At 40.4% G+C, this 23,581-nt stretch overlaps 1 protein-coding gene across 7 annotated transcripts in view; it reads right to left on the bottom strand.

Moving 5' to 3' along the window:
* Positions 1-697: 697 nt before the first annotated feature.
* The window catches only part of bcas1 (brain enriched myelin associated protein 1), a 103,195-nt gene continuing 80,311 nt past the window's right edge, over positions 698-23,581 (bottom strand). For all 7 annotated transcript variants that reach the window (XM_048549902.2, XM_048549901.2, XM_048549906.2 and 4 more), the window contains 3 exons: positions 20,433-20,603; positions 6,726-7,010; positions 698-4,057 (listed from right to left, as the gene is read on the bottom strand). In XM_048549902.2, the coding sequence (XP_048405859.1) occupies positions 3,983-4,057; positions 6,726-7,010; positions 20,433-20,603 (531 nt within the window). In that variant the 3' untranslated portion in view covers positions 698-3,982. The remainder of the gene's footprint in view (positions 4,058-6,725; positions 7,011-20,432; positions 20,604-23,581) is intronic.

Here is a 23,581-nt window from a genome sequence, read left to right as displayed (position 1 = left end):
TAATCATTTATATAAATGACAAAAAGCTGTGGATCCAGACAAGATTTCCCACGCACAAAGCCATGTTGACTATTCCTAATCAGTCCTTGCCTTTCCAAATACATGCAAATCCTGTTTGATAGAAATCCCAACAACTTACCACCACTGATATCAGGATCATCAGTCTATAGTTCCCTATAGTTTCCTTACTACCTTTCTTAAATAATGGCACCACATTTACTGACTTCCGGACTTCTAGCAATCCCTTATCATAAATAGGTTTCCATTTGAAGCAGGCAATTGTGGGATTCTCACAATTTCTTAAACCAATCATTTATGAGTGTTAAATGTAAATGAATTTAGATCCAATATTCTGGCATTGTTCATCTATTTTTTCCATCTTCCAATGCACTATTCTTCATATTAAACAATGGTATTCAAATAATCCACAAATTGTCAAGTTTGGAGCATTATTTTGTAACTGGACCCCTCAGGTTATGTGCCTTACAAAGAATGAACATTGTGAAGATCAAGAGTATTGAAAATGCATTAATGCAGATCATAGGGGAACATAATATACAGAGAAAAGTTTATTTGTACTACAATTTGACAATTTTCCAATTTAAATGATTAACCCTTTGGTTTTAAACTTGCCATGGAATATATACTGTTAATAAGAGGACTACTGTGATCATATTGAGTAGAACATGATGCATGGTAACAAGTTGAATTTTATTACAAATTCTGAAACATTCAAGTTCAAATATTTTATCATTTGTTTTATAAATTTTAAAACAAAAATATTCATTTAGAGAAAAAAGTCTATCAAAGAAGTTCTTGGTTTCCTGCTCGATCATTTTTCAGAAAAATTCTGTTGGAATACCAAAATGTGGATATTAGATGAGCAGAAGTTTGTGTTTTGCTGTAAATCTTGTCATTTAAATGGATTACCAACTCTCACAGTTAGGGCCAACAATGATGATTATTAGCTTGAGTAAGGTACTTAAAGACACCTGATTCCCGTCGAACACAACACCAGCACTTGTAGGAAAAGGGGGTAAAAGGAACTATAATATAATCTTAAATATACAATATTAAGTTACTCTTCAGTTAGTAAATTTATCCTTGGCAACAGGGAATTAATTTACAAAGCATCTGAGGCTATAAATCAAACACTGCTTGATCTCAACAGCAAACTGAACAAAGCAAGATATCACTCTACAGATTTTGACCAGAAGTACCAAAGATATAATATCAATCAGATAAAAGCTTGCTTTATTCAAATACAGAAACACAAATAGGAGTTTGTACAAAGAGAGAACTTTTAATTGCTGTAAATAGTAATGAACTGCATACTGATGAATCAGAAGTAATACATATATAGCCTGAAAGGCAATGCCCAGAAACAGTTCAGAATTTGTTGGCAACAATTCAGAGAACTCTGAGTTTTAGCAGCGATTAACACATGATGAAAGCTTTACAGCATAATTATATTGTGATGACATATAAGATTTTTTTGTGAAGTTTTAAGTTTGATAAGCTTTTCAAAACTCATGTAGCCAGACCATAACTTAAAATTGTTTAATTGACCTTGGATAATAATGAAATAATTAGAGGAAATAGGACAAAGGAAATTAAGGCATGTAAACTAAATTAAGTAGTCTGCAATTATCCTAAGATTTTCATTGCCAATGAGTCAGTTAACATAATTGATCGAATTATAAAATTAATTTCCAAATGTATAGACCACTGAAATATTGGCAAATATTAATTGAAAATTTCAAATTTTGAAAATTACAATATTAGAAACAACAGCTGTTGCCAATCATGCAGACATTCAACAGTTTCTTCAGATTATTTGAAAAGTTAATAAAATGCGTTAAAAACAAATATATGAGAAATTAATAGAAAGTTACTGCATTCTTTCCATAAATTAAGGATTGGGTATCCCATGTTGTACTAATGGAGCATAAAATATTTTGCTCTGCTTGGCTTTTTTTGGTGTTATGATGTAGACGAATATTTAATAGAAACACCAGAGCGTTTTGCGTGCCAAGTGCAGAGCCAGCATCAGTCCTGCTTTGCCTCTTTTCAGGAACTGGCCCTGAATATAAGGGACAATCACATGGTTAATCAGGCAGTGCTGAGATTTCCCTGGGATCAAGGGCACTGGGGTGGGGAGGGTACCGGTTGCTCCCACCAAAAAGTGACAAGCAATTAGCGGCTGCCAGTTATTAAATGCACCCAAAGCCTAGTATTGTCCATGGACCTGGATGCTAGTGAAAGATGGTTCTCGAGGCACCAGGGAATGGAGTGACAGGTGGAAGGAGGTGGCAGCAAGCCTAAGGCTTGGCTGTCCCCTCCTTGGAATGCTGACTCCCTTAATCACAATCTGAGTGATTTTGATTGAAGCATCTCCTGGAACCTGCAAGCAATCGAGAGTTTGTTTATCTGGCACTGTGAATGGCAGGATAAATGTCCATTGCTAGGTAAATACCAATGGTAGAGGAGTGACATACTTAAGTAGACATTAAAGACCTTAAATGGCAGCAGGACCAGAAGGCCGTAGACAGTAAGCATCAGGGAGCCCCTAAACATGACTATTCTGCTTGAATAAATGATCCCTCCACCAAACTCACAACAAGGAAGGGCACAAAATTCCATTCAAAGTCTTTTGTTGAGTTATCACTAAAATTAAAGATCTAACTTGGTTGAACATGACAGTGTTTAGACTCTCTGTAAACCTAATTCAAGTCACAAAAGCTGTTATTCATTACTAATACAAACACATCTGTTATTAGATAATCTATACAAACTATAATACTCCCCATCAGCTTTTTAAAAATTACCCACTGTTTGACCATTGCTGACATGTAATTTAAAACCTTTAAAAATCCCTGAAATTTCACTGTACAATGAGGCTCAGAATGTGCTCCAAGGTAACAGCATACCTCACCGTTCATTCATTATTTTAACTTAACTCTTTGATTTGTGATGTTATTTTAACCTGTTGCAGCTTAAGTGCCTTGCAACACTGACAACTTGCTATACTGTGTGTCACCTCTGGGGACAGGTTTTTTCTCCCCAGATGGGAAGAACTGACAGGGGACATATCCCTGTCAATCACAGCAACCCCAAAATGAGCACTAATTGGTTGAATTCAGGGTGGTTGCCTAGCACTCAGGTTGAGATCCCACCCAATTTGATTGACTTTGTAGCTCTGTAATCCCAAGAGTGCCTCTGAAAGCAGTGGTCAGAACTACAATCAGTGCCCGGATTCTAAATGCAGGGGGTGTCTCAGAGTGGGGAGGGAGTGTGAACCCTAGACTGGGGCCTTGGTTGAAAGGTGAGGGATGTGGGGGTTGTGGGGAGGGGAGGGTTAACTCACTGTAGCAAGGGCCAGCTTAAACCTTGAATGAGATACGACTATTTCAGTCTGACACTCGAGCAGTGTAACCTGCAGGCCTTCCACGCTGCCCCTGAACCCCTGCAGACAGCTTCAAAATTGAGGATGAGCAGGAAGTGGCCCTTAAGTGGTCAATAAATGCCCACATTTGGGATCAGTACAGGGAGATGTCCTTAGACCTGACCCCACGTAAACCTGTTGTCAAGTTGTGGTCTGAATGAAAGGAAGGCCATCCAGTGAATTTCATGGGCCCCACCTCTTGCAAACTTGCCAGTATTGGACAGTAGACTTTACTCCTGATTCTTGTATAAGAACAATTAGAACTAAATGACTAATATGTTTAGTGAAACTATCAATTCACTGACCTAAAACATAGAAAATGATGGGTATTCTAAATCACACATAGCTTTAATGATTCTGAAACATTTTGAAAGTACACTGATTAATTTACTAGAAATATGATCAGAAATATATTCTTGGGCATGGCTGGAATGCTGATAGATACAAAAGGGACAGTCAGAGCTGTCCATAATATGTAATTTCACCAAGTATTAAAGCATGTTGCCAAGCTTCCTTGAATGAAGGACTACATTGGTATCACTTTGTCTTCCCTGCAGGAGAGATAACAACAGGATCTGTTTGCACAGCAACATCTGCTGTCTTTCTTCCTCCCTGTGAGATATAAAAATAAATTGCAGACAATTACAGTGGTAATATTAACCAACATACAATTTTATCACTTTTAACTTAATATTTTATACTTCCTTTGTTTTTTCTTTCTTCCCTCTGTTGAAATAAATTTCCTTTGCCGAGGTGCAGTTGCAAAAAGGCCAGTGCAGTAAATGGACAATATATGCTGGTGGGCTGTTTAACTGTGGAGTACATCACAGCTGAGTTAAACATGCCCTGACATGCCATTCACACATGAACACTTCCAATTCTGTTTGGCAATTGTGAATGGGAACCTTGCTTGTGATATTTTTCCTTCCCAAACCTATGTGTTTTACTCCATTATAGTGCCTCTATTACAGCCATAATTCAGATCAGCTAAGTGTAAACCTTCTTTTAACTTTCTTTTTCCTTTCTCTGTTGTAGCAATAACAGTGATATATTTGATTGAATAGAACCACTGATTAAACAGCATTCAACCAAGGTTAATGGACTGTGGAAAAAATGCAGTACAGTTGGTTCTTTTCAAAGGAAAACAAGGCTGTTCCAGAAGAAAACTAATGATGATTTTTTTTTATTGTCTGCCAAATTGTGGTATCTCAACACAAGTGGACATTATTTTTAATTTGAGCCATTCCGTTGAGTCATAGCAGACTATTCAACCATGAAGGTCATTACAATCCTGTCAACTTGACATGTCTCACATTGGTTGTTTAAGCAAGTGGCTGTGAAATAATGATTTGCAACAAAAATCCTTTTTGATTTTCCCGGCCGTAACACAAGGTAGTGAGGTCAATTGCAACTGTAAACAGAAAAATATAGCTTACTCCACATCTTCATATGACTTCAATTATGTTCAGCTTCCTGAAAAGGTTTTGAGTATTAAGCAAATTGTGTGTAATTTATACATGGCACACCCTTTTGGAGTTAATTTTTAAGTAATTACTGTTCATCTTTAAACATCTGTCACGCAATCTAATAGAGATTAGAAACCTCCAAAACTTCGGGATTAAATTTTTACAATAGTGTTGGTGAAGGACAAAAAGAATTACTAAAAATATGCAACAAAATAAAAGAGCAAGGATATGTTGATTGATGATAATATCAGTATTTTACTACTTCTGTTCAGGCATCTTAATTATTACTTCTCTTGATGTTCATAACCAGATTTTGTGAATGAAGGCCTCAGGGTTGATATGGAAATGTGATTATGCTGTTATATTCCTGTTCCATTTTAAAACATTTCAATCATGGATAACTTGCATATGCAGGGTAAAAAGTGGGTGCAAGCGTGTAATTTTATTATACTTGTATGTCTACTTTTTGAAACTAAAAAAACACTTTCAAAACATCTGTCATGAGTAATAACGCATCTACAAGATAAAACTGTGCATTAAACTTCAGATTTTCTGACTATTAATCAAATTATGACACAAAAATACTCTTCATGTCTATGAAAACTGAAGCAAATTATAATCGCTGAAAAAGATCCTCTCCTTAAATGGATGATCTTTCAATTCTCCTCTCATTAAGCCCCCACCTTCTGTTGGATCTGGTGTATTTTTCCAGACATTAGAAGCATTATTCACTAGGGATTATTCCATATAGCAGAAGGAAAAGCTAAACACATGACTAGCTGTGCTCACTGATCCAAGCTGGGGGTTAATCAGCATTCATGCGGAGGTAGAATTATCTAAATATTGCACTGTATTAGTACTATGATAGAATAAACACTGTGGAATTATTATCTGCAATCTTATTAGTGTTTCTGTGAATTATGCAGCTCGTCATTTTGGCTTGATACAGAGATACAATGCACATCACTGACACTCGGGAGTAGCTATGAACTCAGTTATAATCTGATTAGTTTGAAAATAATGTGGACCACCCATTAGAAGTAGTCTGTTTACAAAGACTTTAAGTGTAACCATGTCGGTCACAGTAGCATTGCAATTCATTGTTAAATTCTACCGAAAAAGTCATCTGACTATGTTATATTTAATCTGTCACACAATATTTTATATGGTAAATTCTTAGTAACAGCTGGAACTTTCCAGGAAGGCATATTACCTCAGGGACAGTGGGTGTAGGAAACGCAAATGAAAATTAAATTGTGAGTTAAACCATAGTACTCCGATGTGCTGACATGAAGTTGTAATACGTAGATTCGAACACAAGTCATGCATTGATATTTCAGTCTACAATAAGTTACTACAACTGGGAAAACTTAGAAAAACATAAGAAAAATACCTAAAAGCATGAACCACAAAGAAAATGTGCCTATTTTTCCAACTATAGCAGCAAAGTAAATATGCTGTTTCAATGTCAATGTCCTTATTGAGGATTGCTAGTTGAATTTACCATTTATGTATTCATAAAAATTTATTTCTATTCAGACTCTCATGGAGAACGTTACATTTGCCATGAAAATTTATGGACTCTAGAATTCTTTCATAAAGTCAGTTAACGGTAAACTATATAAAGGCGAAAAAGGCAAGTGGGAAAAAATAAAACAGCAGAGATTAGGGAGTAAAGCAATCATTATGGTTTGACAAAAACCCCGAACTCTATAAAAATGTCAAATCACATAAATTTGCATTTAATTTCGTTTTGAGATGCTTAAATGAAAAAGGCTGTGGAATCCTTTTTGATCTGAGATTCCTTAACATACCAGTTGTTTTAGGAACACACCAAATGATTGCTTCTTTTCGAGTCTCTTCGCAGGGGTTTCTTTGACTTTGATATTATTGCCATTGGGTATTGACTCTGAAGCAGCATTCAGTTGCTGAGCAGGAGGAAGGTCTTCCACAGACTTTGCTCTCTGAGGTTCTGCTTGATTGCCTTCTGTTGCAGACGTTTTCTGTTTGGAATTGTCTTTGCCTTTCTTTGCCGGTGGTGCTGTATTTTCTCTGGTCTCAACTCCTTTCTTCGTCAAATCACCTGCCAAGCCCGAGTCCTGCAAAACAGAAAGTAATGTCACCAGAATCTAACATAGTAACATAATAACTTCTCATTGAATTTTGCACTTCCAGTAAACTGAGACAGCAAGCAGGTCATTGAGCTGCTGATGCAATATCAACAATAGCAAAGAGGTAATTGTGTGGCTGGAGACAAAGGGTGGAAAGAAAGGTTTCAGACTTCTGGAAGGAAAACAGTATTAGAAGTTAGGGAGAAGGGAGAACACTATCAGGGGTTAGCACTGTCTGCAACGCAAGGCTAAGCAGTTTTCAGAGGTTGATAGCTGCATTTAAAACAATGCAAGCCAATGAAGTTCAGTCAAACTGTAGGGGACATGATAAGCTTGTGACAAGAAAAATATCATTGCTGGCATTGGGATTGCATCTATCAATTAACCTCCTGCCTGCTTCCTTGTCAAAAAGGTGCAAAAGGCTTCAGTGTAAAGTGGTAAATGGTCAGCTTAAATCCCAGTCAGCATCAACACGCACTCTCTAGCAGTGATCTGAAGACCTGGACTATTTACATGCCGGAAATGAAGCTGCCTGGTTTAGAAGCTGGTTTTTAGATTAAGTCACCTCTTCTTCAAAATAATTATCTGGTTGCAAAATTCTATCCAAGGCATTCCCTCATAAAATAGCATAATTTAGGTACCAAGCAGAAAAAGGCATGGGGCTTGATTTCAACATTGTTCCTTTGCTCCTTCAGAATCAGAATATCTGAGCTCACTTCCCAATCCCTGGGCTCACTTCCCAGCAGCACTGTGGTTATACTTGCACCAGATGCAGTGTTCAACAAGACAGCTCAGCACACTACATCTGTAGTACATCGAAGAATGGACAATAAACTTTGGTCTAGCCAATAACTCCCACTCCCGTGAACAAATTTTAAAAAACACTGTGCAAGTACGTATTTTTAAAATGCTAAACCTTGCCTGAAATTAAGTCTGTCAGCTCGATTTGAAGTAATATTCCAGGACAATGCTTTGTAATTTTTCTTTAGTACTTATACAAACATACTCTTTATATAGAGTGGTATTTAATGTCAAGTCATTTGGGGGATGGGTGGGGTTTGGTGAGAGTGCCACGTAATATGGGATGGGATAGATTAGTGTTGAGAACACAGGACTTTCCCAAACGGAGGCCGATTGAGGGTATTTGGGAAGGGATGTCCATATCAGTGGAAAGACTGCACAAGTATCCCCTGGTAGGTCTGCTGGCAGATTTGAGGGTGTTTCCCCTTTTGCTTGGCAACCTTCTGGTGCTAAGTGTCCCTCCTACTGGAAAACTATCTGCCACTGAATTTGACCCCATGCCTTTCTGTCACTGGATCTTGTCTAATTGTTCTTGATGAACCCAACTATTTTCCAGCATTCCTGAGCTGCTCTTCATCCTTGGGTCACCTGAAGAACCTGCAGGGGCCACTACTTTCGGGTGTGCTGTGTTGAATAATGCTGGTTTCTGATTGGTCAGCAGCTCTTGGCAGGGTATCAGCCTTTAAGGACCTGGAAACCCTGGAGCTGACAAAGGGGGTGGCCACTGGTACCCACATGGGCCCAAGCTATGCCTGCCTCTTTGTAGGTTATGTGGAACAATCCCTCTTCTGTACCTACACTGGCCCTAAACCCCACCTCTTCCTCCGTTACATTGATGACTGTATTGGTGCCACCTCATGCTCCCACGAGGAGCTCAAACAGTTCATCCACTTCACCAACACCTTCCACCCCAACATTAAGTTCACCTGGACCATCTCTGATATCTCTCTCTCCTTCCTGGACCTCTCTGTTTCCATCTCTGATATCCATTTCAAGCTCACCAACTCCCACAGCTACCTAGAATACACCTCTTCCCACCCACTTCCTCCAAAAATGCCATCCCCATTTCCAATTCCTTCATCTCCGCCGCATCTGTTCCCAGGATGAGGCATTCCACTCCCGTACATCTCAGATGTCCTTGTTTTTCAAGGACTGCAACATGACCCCTTCAGTGATCGAGAATGCCCTCAATCGTGTCTCCCACATTTCCTGCAACTCATCCCTCACACCCGGTCCCCGCAATAACAACCAAAATAGAACCTCCCTTGTCCTCACGTACCACCATACCAACCTCCGGATCCAACGCATCATCTTCCGACACTTCCGCCATCTGCAATCTGACCCCACCACCAAAGTCATTTTTCCCTCCCAGCCTTATCTGCTTTCTACAGGGACCACTCTCTCCGCTCCACATTCCCCTCCAGCCCCACCACACCCGGCACTTTTCCCTGCAACCACAGGAAGTGCTACACCTGCCCCAACACCTCCCCCCTCACCCCCAGGCTAGGCCCCAAGAAGACCTTCCACATCAAGCAGATGTTCACCTGCACATCTACTAATGTGGTATACTGCATCTGCTGTATCCGTTGTGGCCTCCTCTACATTGGGGAAACCAAGTGGAGGCTTGGGGACCACTTTGCGGAACACCTACGCTCGTTTTGCACTAAATAACTGCACCTCCCAGTCACAAACCATTTCAACTCCCCCTCTCATTCCGCAGATGATATGTCCATCCTGGGCCTCCTGCAGTGCCACAATGATGCCACCCGAAGGTTGCAAGAACAGCAACTCATATTTCGTTCGGGTCTAGGCCCGAAACGTCAGCTTTTGTGCTCCTAAGATGCTGCTTGGCCTGCTGTGTTTATCCAGCCCCACACTTTGTTATCTTGGATTCTCCAGTTCCCATTATCTCAGACCCTGGACTGAGCTGGCTTCAGTGATCAGCACCCATGGCAAGCAGATATGAGAGGATTGAATGGTTTCTCGCGCACTGCCAGGGTCAGTGCCACTGTCTATTCAATGCTTTAAACCCCTTAAATGTGAGTTAACATTATAAGCTGGCCATTGCACAGGACTAATACATGTAAGATTGGGTGCCAGCTATCTCCATTACATGCCTTACGTGCAAACAATGTCTGTCACTGCACTGCACCTCCCCATGTGTTAATACTAGTAGCACAGTGCCATTGTTCCCCTCTCACCTGTCAGATTCACACTTAAAACTGAAAAGGATCTACAACCCACTCATCAGCTGACACACCATCTACTCATTAGCCTTTCAACACACTAGAAGATTGTACACATCACATTGCCTGTACGGGACAAGGACACACCACAAAATGTGGCTTCAGAATAAACACCTCACACAATTACCAGGCATCATGTAAAGCTTTATTGATCCCAGTGAATTCTAGCTATTTGACCACATTCAACCATCTTCCATTCAGAATCCTTTAACTCTTACCATCACTCTGACTGCATTCTTCTTAATAATAATGCAATACAAGGAATTGACTCTTTTATGTGTATTTGTCAATATAGGCACAGTGTTCATATACCAAAGCTAATTCTTTCACCTTCTACAAGAGAAGAACCATGGTGCAGTTGAGAAAACAAGTAATCCGCTACTCTTGTCAGGCATTGTGGGCAAGTTCAGATTGCAGATGATTCTGGAGTTGGATGCTGCTCTTGTTGGCAACAAGTAGATGGGTCTGTGGACTAGTGACAGTTACAAAGGATAGCGACAATTTGCTTGCCAAAACCTGCATAATTGGTTTTCAGGTGGCTGAGCAGCATGGAGCTGGAAACAATTTACAGACATAGAGACAGAGAGTGCATGAGAGGAAAAAACTTCCTCTTCCTGCAGCAGCTTACTGTGAGCTGTCATTTTTGAACTGATAAATCAGAGGCATTTTCCAAGTGCATCAGTCACCCTGTACTTCTTACAAACCAGTGGAAGCTTTCAAAGAAAAATCTGAACAACAAGAGGTCAGACCCGTCAAAAATGGACCAGCTTATCATCAGAACCAGGAAGCAAAGACCACTAAACTGAATTTCCACTTTTTCTATCTTGTCCATTAATTGAATTTATCTATTTTTATGTCTCTCTGTGTATATATGTAAAGGGGGAGTTCACAAAGGAATTTGAGTTTTAGTTAGTTGTGTTATCTGCCATCAGTTTATATTTGTTTACCTGTACAATAAATAATAACTTTTGTTCAGTACAGAAGCCTTGCTGATGCTTTCTATCAACCGTGGTTTGAAAGTCAGGAAAGTTGGTTTACTTTAAAAAAAACTTTACCATTTAGTACAACTCTTGGAATAGTAGGGTTTGATTTCCAATGCACAGCCCCATTAAGTTGGTACAGTGTGTTGAAGGTGAGATTGGATATGGCCCACCACGTGGCAAAAACCTTTCAAAATATCTAATACCAACTGCTCATCAGGTGTCAATGTTGTAACAGAATTTTGGGTAAGGATGGCACATCACAGCATAAACAAAACATGTTGTTTATCTCTGCAGCTACCACAACACAGACCCAAGAAAGGGCCAGAGAAAAAAAAATCCCCACATCCCAAGCCCATCTCTCCCCAAAACCCTACAGAAGACACCATTGAGGAGGAACAGCCAGGACCCTCAGAGAATGAACTGTCAAAGCATTCTAGAACCTGACCTTCACCAATGCAGAGGCATCTACCACAGTGAATAACCTAGCTACAGTAGGCTTGGGGTCACATTCTGGATAAGTACACTGACATTGGCCTGAGCATAGAGGCAGAAAAATTGGCTGATGTCTCTGACACTTGGAGGACTCACGGCAAACAGACCCCTGCTGAGCTCAGTACAGATGATGAGTCTTTGGACTCAACTATTAATGAGATGATGCAGAGGCGAACAAAGAAACAGCTGGCAGAAGTGCCAGGGATCATGCACAGACTGGAGTGATGTGCAGAGGAGACTCCTATGCTCAGGCTCCATCTGATTTTGTAAATCTGGTGTGGAAATGTATTGCTGCCTCAATAGACCAGTGCAGCAGCAGCACAGAGGCAGGTTCAGCAAAACAGTCAGTATCTGCTGGACAGATTATTGGACTTTGCTCCAATGCTTGAATGCATTCACTGGCTCAGTGGGAGGGGACAAAATACTCTTAACCTCCATCCAGGTTCCCCAGCACCTGAAAGGGAGACGGAGATGTCACTGCAACTAAAAGAGAGGAAAAATGACAGACAGGTCACTCCAAAGGTGCTCTCCCACACCACTTTCCCTCCGCTCAGCACCCAAATGCCTCCCGTAGCTTAGGGGTTTGCACTTGTGCCTGTGTAGGTGACCTCCAAGTGGGTAAGAACTGTCTGGATTGCCAGTCACCACAGAATGCTTGCCAATGTCATCTGAGGCAAAGCACTCATCACGCTTCTTCAAGCTCAGCTGTTCTTACAAAGGTGGCACCACTTCAGGGTGGAAGGAATAGAGAGATTATAGTGTATTAATGCCTCCTTGGATGCATGGCTGTTGACTTTCAATACAAAACTACACTGGAAACAAACATAGCACTTTTATTTTTGTTCCTGTGGTTTTATCCAATCTGTTAAGACTTGTAACTGTATATCTTTTCACTGTAGACTATTTTGAGGTGCCAATTTGACCCTACATTCTCATATGTATATCAGGTTTAATGCTGCAAAGAGCTCTGAGACTCTACCTTACAGTTGCCAGCTGGCAGTGCCCTAACATTTGGCAGTATAAAAACTCTACAGTTATGCTTTAAAAGTCAATCAGTGTTTCTTTATTATGTGAATAACCTTTGTCAACCTGCAGAACTCCATATTGAGGACTCAGCCAACAGACTAAAAATATGATGATTCACACAAAAGGAGCAAAATGATGTACAATGAATGACAAATGGATTATCACAATCATTCGGCATTTTGAGAGAACAATGGGAGTAACATCGCATGGGTCATTGTTGCACATAATGTTCAAGTGCCCATAAATATCCACACAATCCCATCTGTTCTCAAATCCAGTAACTATTAGGGTATCACAAACCTGTTTCCTTGTTTCCACACTGCACTGGCTTTCTCAGCATCAGTATGGGCTGCCGAAACATCTCCATCAGACTCTCCTTCTTTGTCATTTGAGGAGAGATTTGCCCCTTTTTCTAAGTTCTCTGAAGAGCTAGGCCAGGGAATGCACAACATCCTGGAGACTCTTCCTGGCCAGTATGGAAGTGATCCTCCTGAGAGATCTAGGAATCCTTCCACTGCCTCTGATGCCCACAGCTTTTAAGCTGTTTTCCCTTTCCTTTGCACTCATCTCACCTTTCTGCGAACGTTTTAAAAATAAAATTGCTGTCCTTATTAGGTTGCACCATCATTTTTGATTAATATCCTTTTAAGTTAAGGCATGCTTACCTGTCCTAGTCAGATTTGTTTGACTGAGTCAGTAGAGCTTCCAGGATTGGGCCCCCTCAGCCTTCACCCTATGCTTGCAATAATCCCACTAGGAGCCTGACGGCCCATGAATTTGTTCTCTTTTGAGCTGGTGAAAAAGGAGAGCCTTCACCACTGAACAACAAATGAAAGGATGCTTCTGATGACCAGTTGAACATGGAGAGTGTTCTGTCCCAACACTGGAAAGGGCTGTGCAATGAAATGCCTTGTTTCTGAAAATGTCAAATAATGGATTAAAAGTAATGGATTAACCAGAGCTGGGAGGATGTAGCCATAGCCTGTGTACACTCCTCTTGTCTTTACAGTTGCATTTGTCGATATGCATATTTCCCCTTAATGCCAGGCTGATTACACCCGTGAATGGCCTGTGAATGGAATCCTGGTGAGCTAGGGTGTTCATGAATGTTCACGACCTTCTGATTAAGGCTTAACTGGTGAAGTTTGGGAAAGCTGGCTCACCTGGACTAGGCTGAGAACATCAAACGTTTAACCCATCATTGGGAAAAGTACATTTCACCTCTTGCCCACCTTTGTAAAACCTCCGGGTAGGCCTTGAAAAACTGCGCTCATTAATTTTTTAAACATGTGAGCATTTTAATATTGGTAGCAAACAATGTATTGAGATGAGCTTGGTGACAACTCTTGATAGCCAGTGGAAGAACACAGTCTGAACACATTCTAAAGAACTAATTCATGCCACCCTGTAAATATCATTCACCTGCTGTAGACACAGTAAATATATTAAAACACGTTGTAGTAGGTTGATACAGCAGTTACTTGGCAGTGCAGTTTTTGTGTTTGCTTTACCTGTATTGGATCACCAGACATGATAATCTATAAAAGTCCCGGTATTTACGGAGAGGCAGGAAGGAGGATATGATGGTGATGAGGAGCAAGTAAGGGAGAGGGAGGCTCATTCAACATGGTGTGGAGTGTTGGGAAGATCTACATTGCAGCTGTTTTGGATCTGGAGATGTGGGAGTGAGAAGTTAGGGCGCTGTGGAGATGGCAAGAAGGGGAATATCAAGGACTGCGGAAGGCCACAATCTTGGGAGAGGGAGGAGGTAGTTGAAGGTTTTCTCTACAAACCATATTTAAAAAGGCATTCAGCATCTGGAACCAGGGCTCCTGCTTCCCCCTCACTGTACACTTCCCTTTCCTCTAGGACACTGGTAGAGAAGCAAAGAATTTTAATTCAGGCTTCCAACCGCACGGTGCCAATGACCCAGAAATCCCCTGCCATGTCGCAGTAGTCAGATACTCTGGTGTTTACAAACACCAAACAATACACACTGTGAGTCCGAATCACTTTATTCACATTTGACAGTTTAATGATGCTTCCTCTCAAACCTTTAATCGCTCCGAATCATCATTGTAGTGGTGGGGTGGGGATGGATTCAACAGCCAAAGAAGAGTCAGCACATAGAATAATAAGGAGAGAAAGTATTCACTCAGTCAGGAGTGATTGGATAATATGCAATGAGGAATGAAAGCGCACCGAGCACAAATTGGTCACAATACGTGGATCAGTAAGGAGTGACAGCGCACTGTGCAGTAAGGAGTGACAGCGCACTGTGCAGTAAGGAATGACAATACACTGCGCAGTAAGGAGTCACAGCACAATGTGCAGTAAGGAGTGACAAGATGCTGTTTAGTAAGGAGTGTTAGTACACTGTGAGGTAAGGAGTGACTATACATTGTGTAGTAAGGAGGGACAATACACTGTGCAATAAGGAGTGACTATACATTGTGTCATTAGGAGTGACAGTACACTGTGCAGTAAGGAGTGACTGTACATTGTGCAGTAAGGAGTAACAGTACACTGTAGCAGTTAGGAGTGAAAGTGCACTGCATTTTCTGAATGGCATTCCACTGTGAAGTATGAAGTCAAAATACACTGAGCACTATAAAAGGTAATTCTAGAAAATAAAGCATGGTCCTGCCCATGTTATACACATGCCAAAAAAAACTCACCGGCATCTGTATATAATCATTTAATCAGTCTTTATTATAGGACTTGTCAATGTAAACATGCCAAACTTTAATTATATCCTTTTGCAGCTGAAAGGTTTCATTTAAGTGTGGATGTAGAAATTTAAAATGGACAGGGATGCACTACTTTGAAAGAAGGACTGTATTATGCTTGAGTGTATTAGTCCTTTGGCCAACTATAATTCTGCTTACATTGATGACTCCACTTGGCCTTATCCTGCCTAAGAAGATCAACTAGTGCTTAAATAAATAAAACTTATGACTCATGAAACTTTTCTGAGCATTTTCTGTGAGAAATGAATTCTGCGAACTGTTCTGCCACCACTCCCACCTCATGGGACCTATTCTCCCGCCTCCCCGGTGAGGTTTCCTATTTCCTGCTAATGCTTTCTAAAATGATTTTTCTGCCATAGCTTGTTTTTCAGTCTATCCTACCTACCATTGGCAACTTGCCACTGAACATTGTTCCTACTTGGGAGAATGACTGCTAGCTGTTTCTGTTGATGCCCCTTGCATTTCTACCACTGGATGGAGTTTCACAAGCAAGCTGCAGATCTCCACATTTGTACCTACTATATCATCAGTGCATTTTAAGGTCAGAAGCAATGAGTTTGCTGATGATTGCACAATGTTCAGCATTGTTCATGATTCCTCAGATACTGAAGCAGCCCATGTACAAATGCAGTAGGTTTGGGCTGAAAAGTGGCAAGTAACATGCATGACACACCAATGCCAAACAATGACCACATCCTGTAGACAGAACCTAATCACCATCTTTTGATTTCAAAGGAATTACCATTACTGAATCCCCCACTACCAACATCCTGGAGTTAACTTTGACCAGAACTCAACTGGACTAGCCATATAAATAGTGGCTACAAAAGTAGGTTGGAGGCTGGGAATATCGTGGCGAGTAATTCATCTCCTGACTCTTCAAAGCCTGTTCATCAATGATATGGCACAAGTCAGGACTGTGATGAAATACTCCCCACTTGCCTGGATGAGTGTAGCTTCAACAGTGCTGAAGATGTTTGACACTATCCAGGACAAAGCAACCTGCTTGACTGGGACAACATCCCTAAAAACAAACATTGAGCACTATAAAAGGTAATTCTAGAAAATACAGCACTTCCACGACCGACGCTAAGTAGCAGAAATCTGTACTTTCAACATGATGCACCACAGAAATTCACCAAGGTTCCTTAGGTAGCACCTTCCAAATCTACAGGAAGGACAAGGGCAGCAGATACATGGGAATGCGATCCCTTCAAGCCACTCACCATCCTGACTTAGAAACATATCACTGTTAATTCAGCACGATTGGAAAAGACAAGATATGTCATTTTGTTTTCAAGCTTGCCATCAAAATTACATGTTGTTCTTTCAAATCTTTAATATTTGTTGTATTTTATCTTTCAAAATTACTGCATGTATTTGTTTCGCTCTGTGATTGTCAGTCCTTAATTCATTTTAAAGTACAGCAATCACAGGTTATCAAATGTAGGAGCTGGTAACTCTGACCTTTTTTTAAGTCTAGATTGACTTTTGTTTTACCATCAATGGAGGAAAGAACATTGGTAGTGATATAATGCCCTCCAATGTTAAGGCCAACAATTAAAACTTATCTACACATATTTTCAGAAAGAAAAATCACAATACAGGTCAGCACTTTATTAAGTGCTTCACAGAATAACTTTTCTGTGCATTTTACTCAATTGGTAACATATCTGAATCTGTTGCCATCATTAGCTCATCTGTTGTACACCCTTGTGCCTTCCCGTGGGAATCATGATCTGGTGCTGGTTGGTAATGTCTTTCCTTTCTCATAGGGAATTTCATAAACATTTTGAGAAAATGCCAGAGGCAAGGTTCCAACTCAAATTAATCTATTTTTAATGTTTCCTAGTCTAATTTGCCATTCTTGTTATATAGTACATTTTTGGCTGGGTAGAAAATTATATAGTTTGCACTGCTTAATAAGATTGTGCCTGTCAAACACTAGATTAGTAACAAGTATGTCAACATCAATGATACAAATTCTTGGTCTAAATTGAAACATGGCTTAATTTGTGCCACATGGCATTTGACGTGGCCTTAAACAACACTAACTATATTCTACTAAGGTCATGACTTATGAGTGTTTCTAATGAAGTAACACTGAATATCTGTAATTGATTATTGCTTGCAGCCATCACATTTTCAATCAATATTGCTTCTAACAATCACCATTTGTAAATGAAGAATATTCTTTCATGACTTACAGGATTGAATAAATTGTTAAAAACCATACAGTTGTTGTAAAGATCGTCGTTTATAAGTCCAGTAGAATTTTTTCACAAATGCATTTTCAGCAATTCATCATTTAGACAATCTCCGAAATTCCACAAAAATTTGCTGAATGCAAACAAAAGCATTCAGAATCATTAAACATGCATTGAGCAAAAAAAAATCCCTTGACAAACAGAAGTAAATTCCAAGGCTCAGAGTTGAGTGCACTTTTGTTTTTGGTCATTATAAATTATTTGTTCTTGACAGTGCAAATTTTAAATTTACTGCTGACACAACAGTAGAAATTTTCGCAAACATTGAGAAGAACCATAAATGGGAGAGAAAAAAATAACAACGCAACGATAGTGTATTTAAGAAAAAACAAAGAGGCTCAGCAAATCCAATACCGAGTACCTGACGTAGACAGCACTGCATCGTTTTTGGAAAGAATGAATGAACATTCAGAAGCATGAAAGATATATGGCTATGAGGACAGAACAGGGCAGTGAGATTAGTTTCAGATTGCTCTAACTACAGCCTACATAATGGGTTGAATGGGCTCCTTATATACTGTAAAATTCTATGGTCCTTTTATGAACATACCATTTCTTTGTTAGTATTGTCATTGAGTATGTGCCCTAACTGTGTGCTGTTGCTCAGTTTCAAAGGGAGCCCAGTTTTCACTGCCAACGTAATCTGGCAGCCACAGTTAAAGAGAGAGACTGCAAAGTTCAGAGGCATAGCAGTTTGTCTTTCACTGCCTTGGTGCCATTCCGCCTCTAAAATGGCAGTGTATCAGATGTGCTTTGACAGCAACATTCACGCCACAAAAGTGCCAGGCAATCATGGTCCCCAACGGGAACGAACCTAACCATCGACCTTTGACATTCATTTCCATCATTGAATCCCCTGCTATTAATATCCAGGGATTGTCACTGACCAGAAACTAGCCATATAAATACACTTACACTAAGAGCAGGACAGAGACTACTCTCTGCGCACTATCTATCAGGCTTGAAATTGGATGTTGATGGAATAATCTCCACATATCTAAGACGTACTGAAAGCTGAAAGGATAACACCGCAACCACAGGAAGTGCTAAACCTGCTCCTCACCTACCCCCCCACCAGGCCCCATGAAGACTTTCCACATCAAACAGATGTTCACCTGCACATCTGCCAATGTGGTATATTGCATCTATTGTTCCCATTGTGGCCTCCTCTACATCAGGGAAATCAAGTGGAGGCTTGGCGACCGCTTTGCAGAACACCTACACTCAGCTCGCACTAAACAACTGCACCTCCCAGTTGCGAACCATTTGCTGTTTGGCCTGCTGCATTCATCCAGCTCTACAATTTGTTATCTCAGATTCTCCAGCATCTGCAGTTCCAACTATTTCAGGATAACTCCTTTAGTAGTGATCAGACATTTGACCAAATGCAACAAATAAGAAGGGTCAATTAGTTATATCGTGTCAGTCTTTGACAAACCACAAGGTAGTTACAATGTTCAACTCTATTTGCTGATCACATGGAAAATAACTCCAAAGCATAGCCCATGCAAATGTGGGCAGAATACTGATAACAAAAGTCATGCAACGTGATTGAGCAAAAAAAACTGGGAAGCTTAAGCAATGCTTTTACCATTACGGTTTAGAGCACCAAACTACACCAAGCATAGACTCACAAATGCTGGTACAAGTATGCGTTACCACAACAGCACAGATTTCTTGGAGCGCAGTTGGCAAAATGGCTAGTGTTGATCAGAGTGGTGCCAACAGCATGGCGCTTGATCTCCTTTACAGCTGGTGTAGATTTGGGATCTGGTTCCTTGTCTTCTGCATGAGATTACCACCTTCTCAGGGACAATTAGGGGCTGGCAACAAATGATGGCTAGCCAACAATGATCACATCCTCCAAGTGAACAAGTAAAATACAGGTTGTAGTGCTCTGGGTAAGACCTGCTTTTGGGCAGAGAACTGAAGATGATGATGATTGGAATCTGGGTAGCTCAACTGGTACAATTTGAAACTTTTAATCTGAGGGCCACTTGATCAACAGCTGGACCTCGAGTTGCGTATGAGGTGGTCAGTGGAGGCAGTAGCAGGTAAATTCCATGAAGCGACAGGCGGTTGAATGGTGGTTTACTGGGAGACGGGTGAAACATCAAGGGGGTGGGTGTGATGGAGGTTTACTGAGGCAGGGTACCATTGAGTGGAATGCAGAGCAGGCTGGAGTAGATTTGGGAAGACCTGTTATAGACCTAGGGATAGAAGGACAGGCTGGAGGCCTGGTAGTAGCGGAAACTTGAAGCCTGAAAAATAATGTTGGGTGCCTCAGTGGGTAAGTGTGGGGATGGAAGGAAATGAGAGTTTGAAGGCTTGTGCAGCGGGGGTAGGTCAGAGGATCCTGATGAGTGATTGAGGGTGTTAGGGACCTGCTGTGGGTGGTTTGAGTCTAGGTGTCTCATGGAGCAAGTGAGGCCTCAAGGTGAAAATATTTAGCAAGTAAATGATAGCAGAGGTCACTCTGGAAGGCACATGGACTGAGTGGTATGCGTGCATTGTCCTCTTCTTATTAAAGGGAGGCCAGACGTTTGTAATACCCAGCTGGCAGTAGTTAAAGGTGACAATCTGATTGAGAATGAAGCTTGCAACATCATTGTCATGAACTAAGTTGGAAACAACGTCCTTGAATGAGTTAGATTAAACTGTCTGTTATATCTCCTTTCGGGTGTTAAAGTTGAAAAAGGGGAGATTTGAAGGTCAGTTTGGGTCAAGAAATAAGCTTCTCAGGCTTCAGCAATCCTGCATGTGACCCATTTCGGTTAAAATACTGCCCAATATTTCAGTACTGGAGGGAATATATTCAAGAAGGTGCACAAAGAAATGCATTTACCGTTTGTTTGAAGAAGTTCAAGAAGCCCTTTTTAGCTGGTTTAATCTCCTCTTCTTCAGATTTTAACTTCTGTGCAGATTCAGGGCCTGCATCTTCCTGTTTTGACATTTGTTTTTGCAAGTGGGATGTGTTTTTGTCAGATTTTTCAGCAGGTGCAGTATCTTGTTCGTCCTAGATAATAAATAAGAATATTAATTGGTGAAATTTATAACGACATACAGATTTTAACAAAAAAAAAATCAATCCACAGCATATCCACAAGAAGGGCTAATCCAGTTGTGCTTCTGCATCCTAGATCCAAGGTGAATTACTTTAGATCTACGTTTCTACAATGAGTACACATCATTGATACCAATATTTTACAAATCATCTGGATGATAACAGCATAGATAGTTAACATGCATTGTTTTAAAATTAATTACATTGTCAATAAAAAGTCAATAAACAATATTCAGAAATATCACTTCAATTTACCACTGTATTTGTTGGTGCCATGCCGACAGCTTAATCAATAATGTATAAGAGTTGCTTTTTAGCTATACTTCCTGGATTGTACTAAAGGACTTAACTAAATCAGATAAATATGAGCTACAAAAACTGGTCTCGTAACCTGGACAAGAGATGACAGGAGTGAATGTTATGAAGTTGGTTCTGAAATAATTCCACACAGGTCGAAATCACATTACAAATTTGGCCTTTATTTGCAGGTGCATAATGCTTGACACTGCTCCAGCTTCCTCACAGCCCGTTCAGAGTGAACAGAAGTTCTGACACTCCTGCTAATATCAGTCAGCCAGGGCTCACTGATTAACAGCGCCAATCAGGGAACTCATATTCTGTGGGTCCACCTAGCTGACCATGTTACAATCATACAACCTCTACTAAAATATTAATATAGAAGGGCTGGCTTTCGATGATTAAACATTCTATAAAATAATCCATTAATAATTACTTCTTACTGCCTTTCACCAGTGTTCTTCAATATCTTCCTCCTTACTCTTGTCTGAAAAACACTGACTCCTTGTTTGCAGTTTCACACCTGTTGCTTTTCTTTTTCCTAAGTAGCCATTATTCATATATCCACCTTGATAACGATTGATATTAAGATATTCAGCATGGGGACTTCTTGATGGAACCTAAGCTCATCCTTCCACATAGCCACCTATTCCAACAACGGAGTTTTTTAAAATTTTTGATGCAGGAGTGCTGAGGCCATTTCTACTACTGCCCTATTGCTATCGGTCATTTGGCTTAACAATACATAGCAGTGAAGGACGACCTCTTGGATGAGGTACCAAAGAGCCAGCAGGTAGCAGTGGAACTGTTCCTTATATGATCATCATTTTTGTGGCAATGGAAAATGCTTTATTTAAAAAGCCACAAAATAGGTATTTTTACAATCCACAAAGGTACTGATAACTTTAAACAAGATATTTGAATTCTTATTGACCAAGTAAGATGGATCACATGAGAAGAATTCAGGTTATATGACTTCCACTGCAACAAAAGAATGAGAAACGATAATGCCTAAACATGATTTAAGATAATGAACAGTCTAATAAGCTGGAGAAAAGATACCTCCAGCTTTTGAAACATAATGAGAAGTTGCACTTCACAAGCCTGGTCTCTGAAGAATTGTCCACATTAGTTCAATATGACTCTCGGCTTTCAACATGTTTACTTTTTCCCAAACAAATATCAAAAGATGGTTCTCTCAGTTTCTCTAAAATCCTGAAAAGAATACTTTACTAGCAATAATGCCCACTCTGGCAATGTTTTCTCCACTGACCACATAAGGGAGATCCTTGTGGATTCCTTGTGGATACTTGTCAAAATGCACAGAAAACCAATTTTTTCCCACTATTTTTAGTTTCTTTTTTAAAAAAAGCAAATTATAACACTTTGGTAGGAGTAACCGGAAGGCAAAGTACTGGGCTAATGGTAAGAATCTTGGTAGTGTAGATGAGCAGAGAGATCTCAGTGTCCATGTACACAGATTGTTGAAAGTTGCCACCCAGGTTGACAGGGTTGTTAAGAAGGCATACAGTGTTTTTGCTTTTATTAATAGAGTGATCGAGTTCCGGAACCAAGAGGTTATGCTGCAGCTGTATAAAACTCTGGTGCGGCCGCACTTGGAGTATTGCGTACAGTTCTGGTCACCACATTATAAGAAGGATGTGGAAGCTTTGGAAAGGGCGCAGAGGAGATTTACTAGGATGTTGCCTGGTATGGAGGGAAGGTCTTACGAGGAAAGACTGAGGGACTTAAGGCTGTTTTCCTTAGAGAGAATAAGGTTGAGAGGTGACTTAATTGAAACATATAAAATAATCAGAGGGTTAGATAGGGTGGATAGGGAGAGCCTTTTTCCTAGGATGGTGACGGCGAGTACGAGGGGGCATAGCTTTAAATTGAGGGGTGAAAGATATCGGACAGATGTCAGAGGTGGTTTCTTTACTCAGAGAGTAGTAAGGGAATGGAACGCTTTGCCTGCAACGGTAGTAGATTCGCCAACTTTAGGTACATTTAAGTCATCATTGGATAAGCATATGGACGTACATGGAACAGTGTAGGTTAGATGGGCTTGAGATCGGTCTGACAGGTCGGCACAACATTGAGGACCGAAGGGCCTGTACTGTGCTGTAATGTTCTATGACTATTAGATTCATACCTTCAACTAACAATCATCTCTCCGCACCCCTGCAGTCTGCCTGGTTGTCTATAAAAAGGACACATTCACATCCTCTTCGGACCACAGCAGCTACAGCTCTTAGTTTCTCTGTGAGATCTCTTCTTCTCTCTTTGGCAAAGATCTTGGAGATAGACAGTTTTCCCACACGCAGCCCCAGTTGTTCTTGCTTTTGTTCCACTTATGAATCTTCTCCACTTTGCTCTTGGTAGCGCTGAGTCCTGTACTACTGGCCCAACGGTCTTTTCCTTATTCATCCAGAGGATGAGGATGTTGCTTGCTGGGCCAGCATTTATTGCCCATCCCTACTTGCCCAGAGGCCTGTTAAGAGTGACATGTAGGCCATACCAGGTAAGGATGCCAATTTTCCTCCTTAAAGGATATGAGTGTACAAGATGGTTTTTGCCAAAAATTGACAATGGATTCATGGTCATCATTAATCTCTTTTTCTCACTGAATTGAA

This window comes from Stegostoma tigrinum, chromosome 19 (assembly GCF_030684315.1).
Source record: "Stegostoma tigrinum isolate sSteTig4 chromosome 19, sSteTig4.hap1, whole genome shotgun sequence".
NCBI lineage: Eukaryota > Metazoa > Chordata > Chondrichthyes > Orectolobiformes > Stegostomatidae > Stegostoma > Stegostoma tigrinum.
Note: the sequence above shows the minus strand (reverse complement) of the source record. Positions and strands in the feature narration are given on the sequence as shown.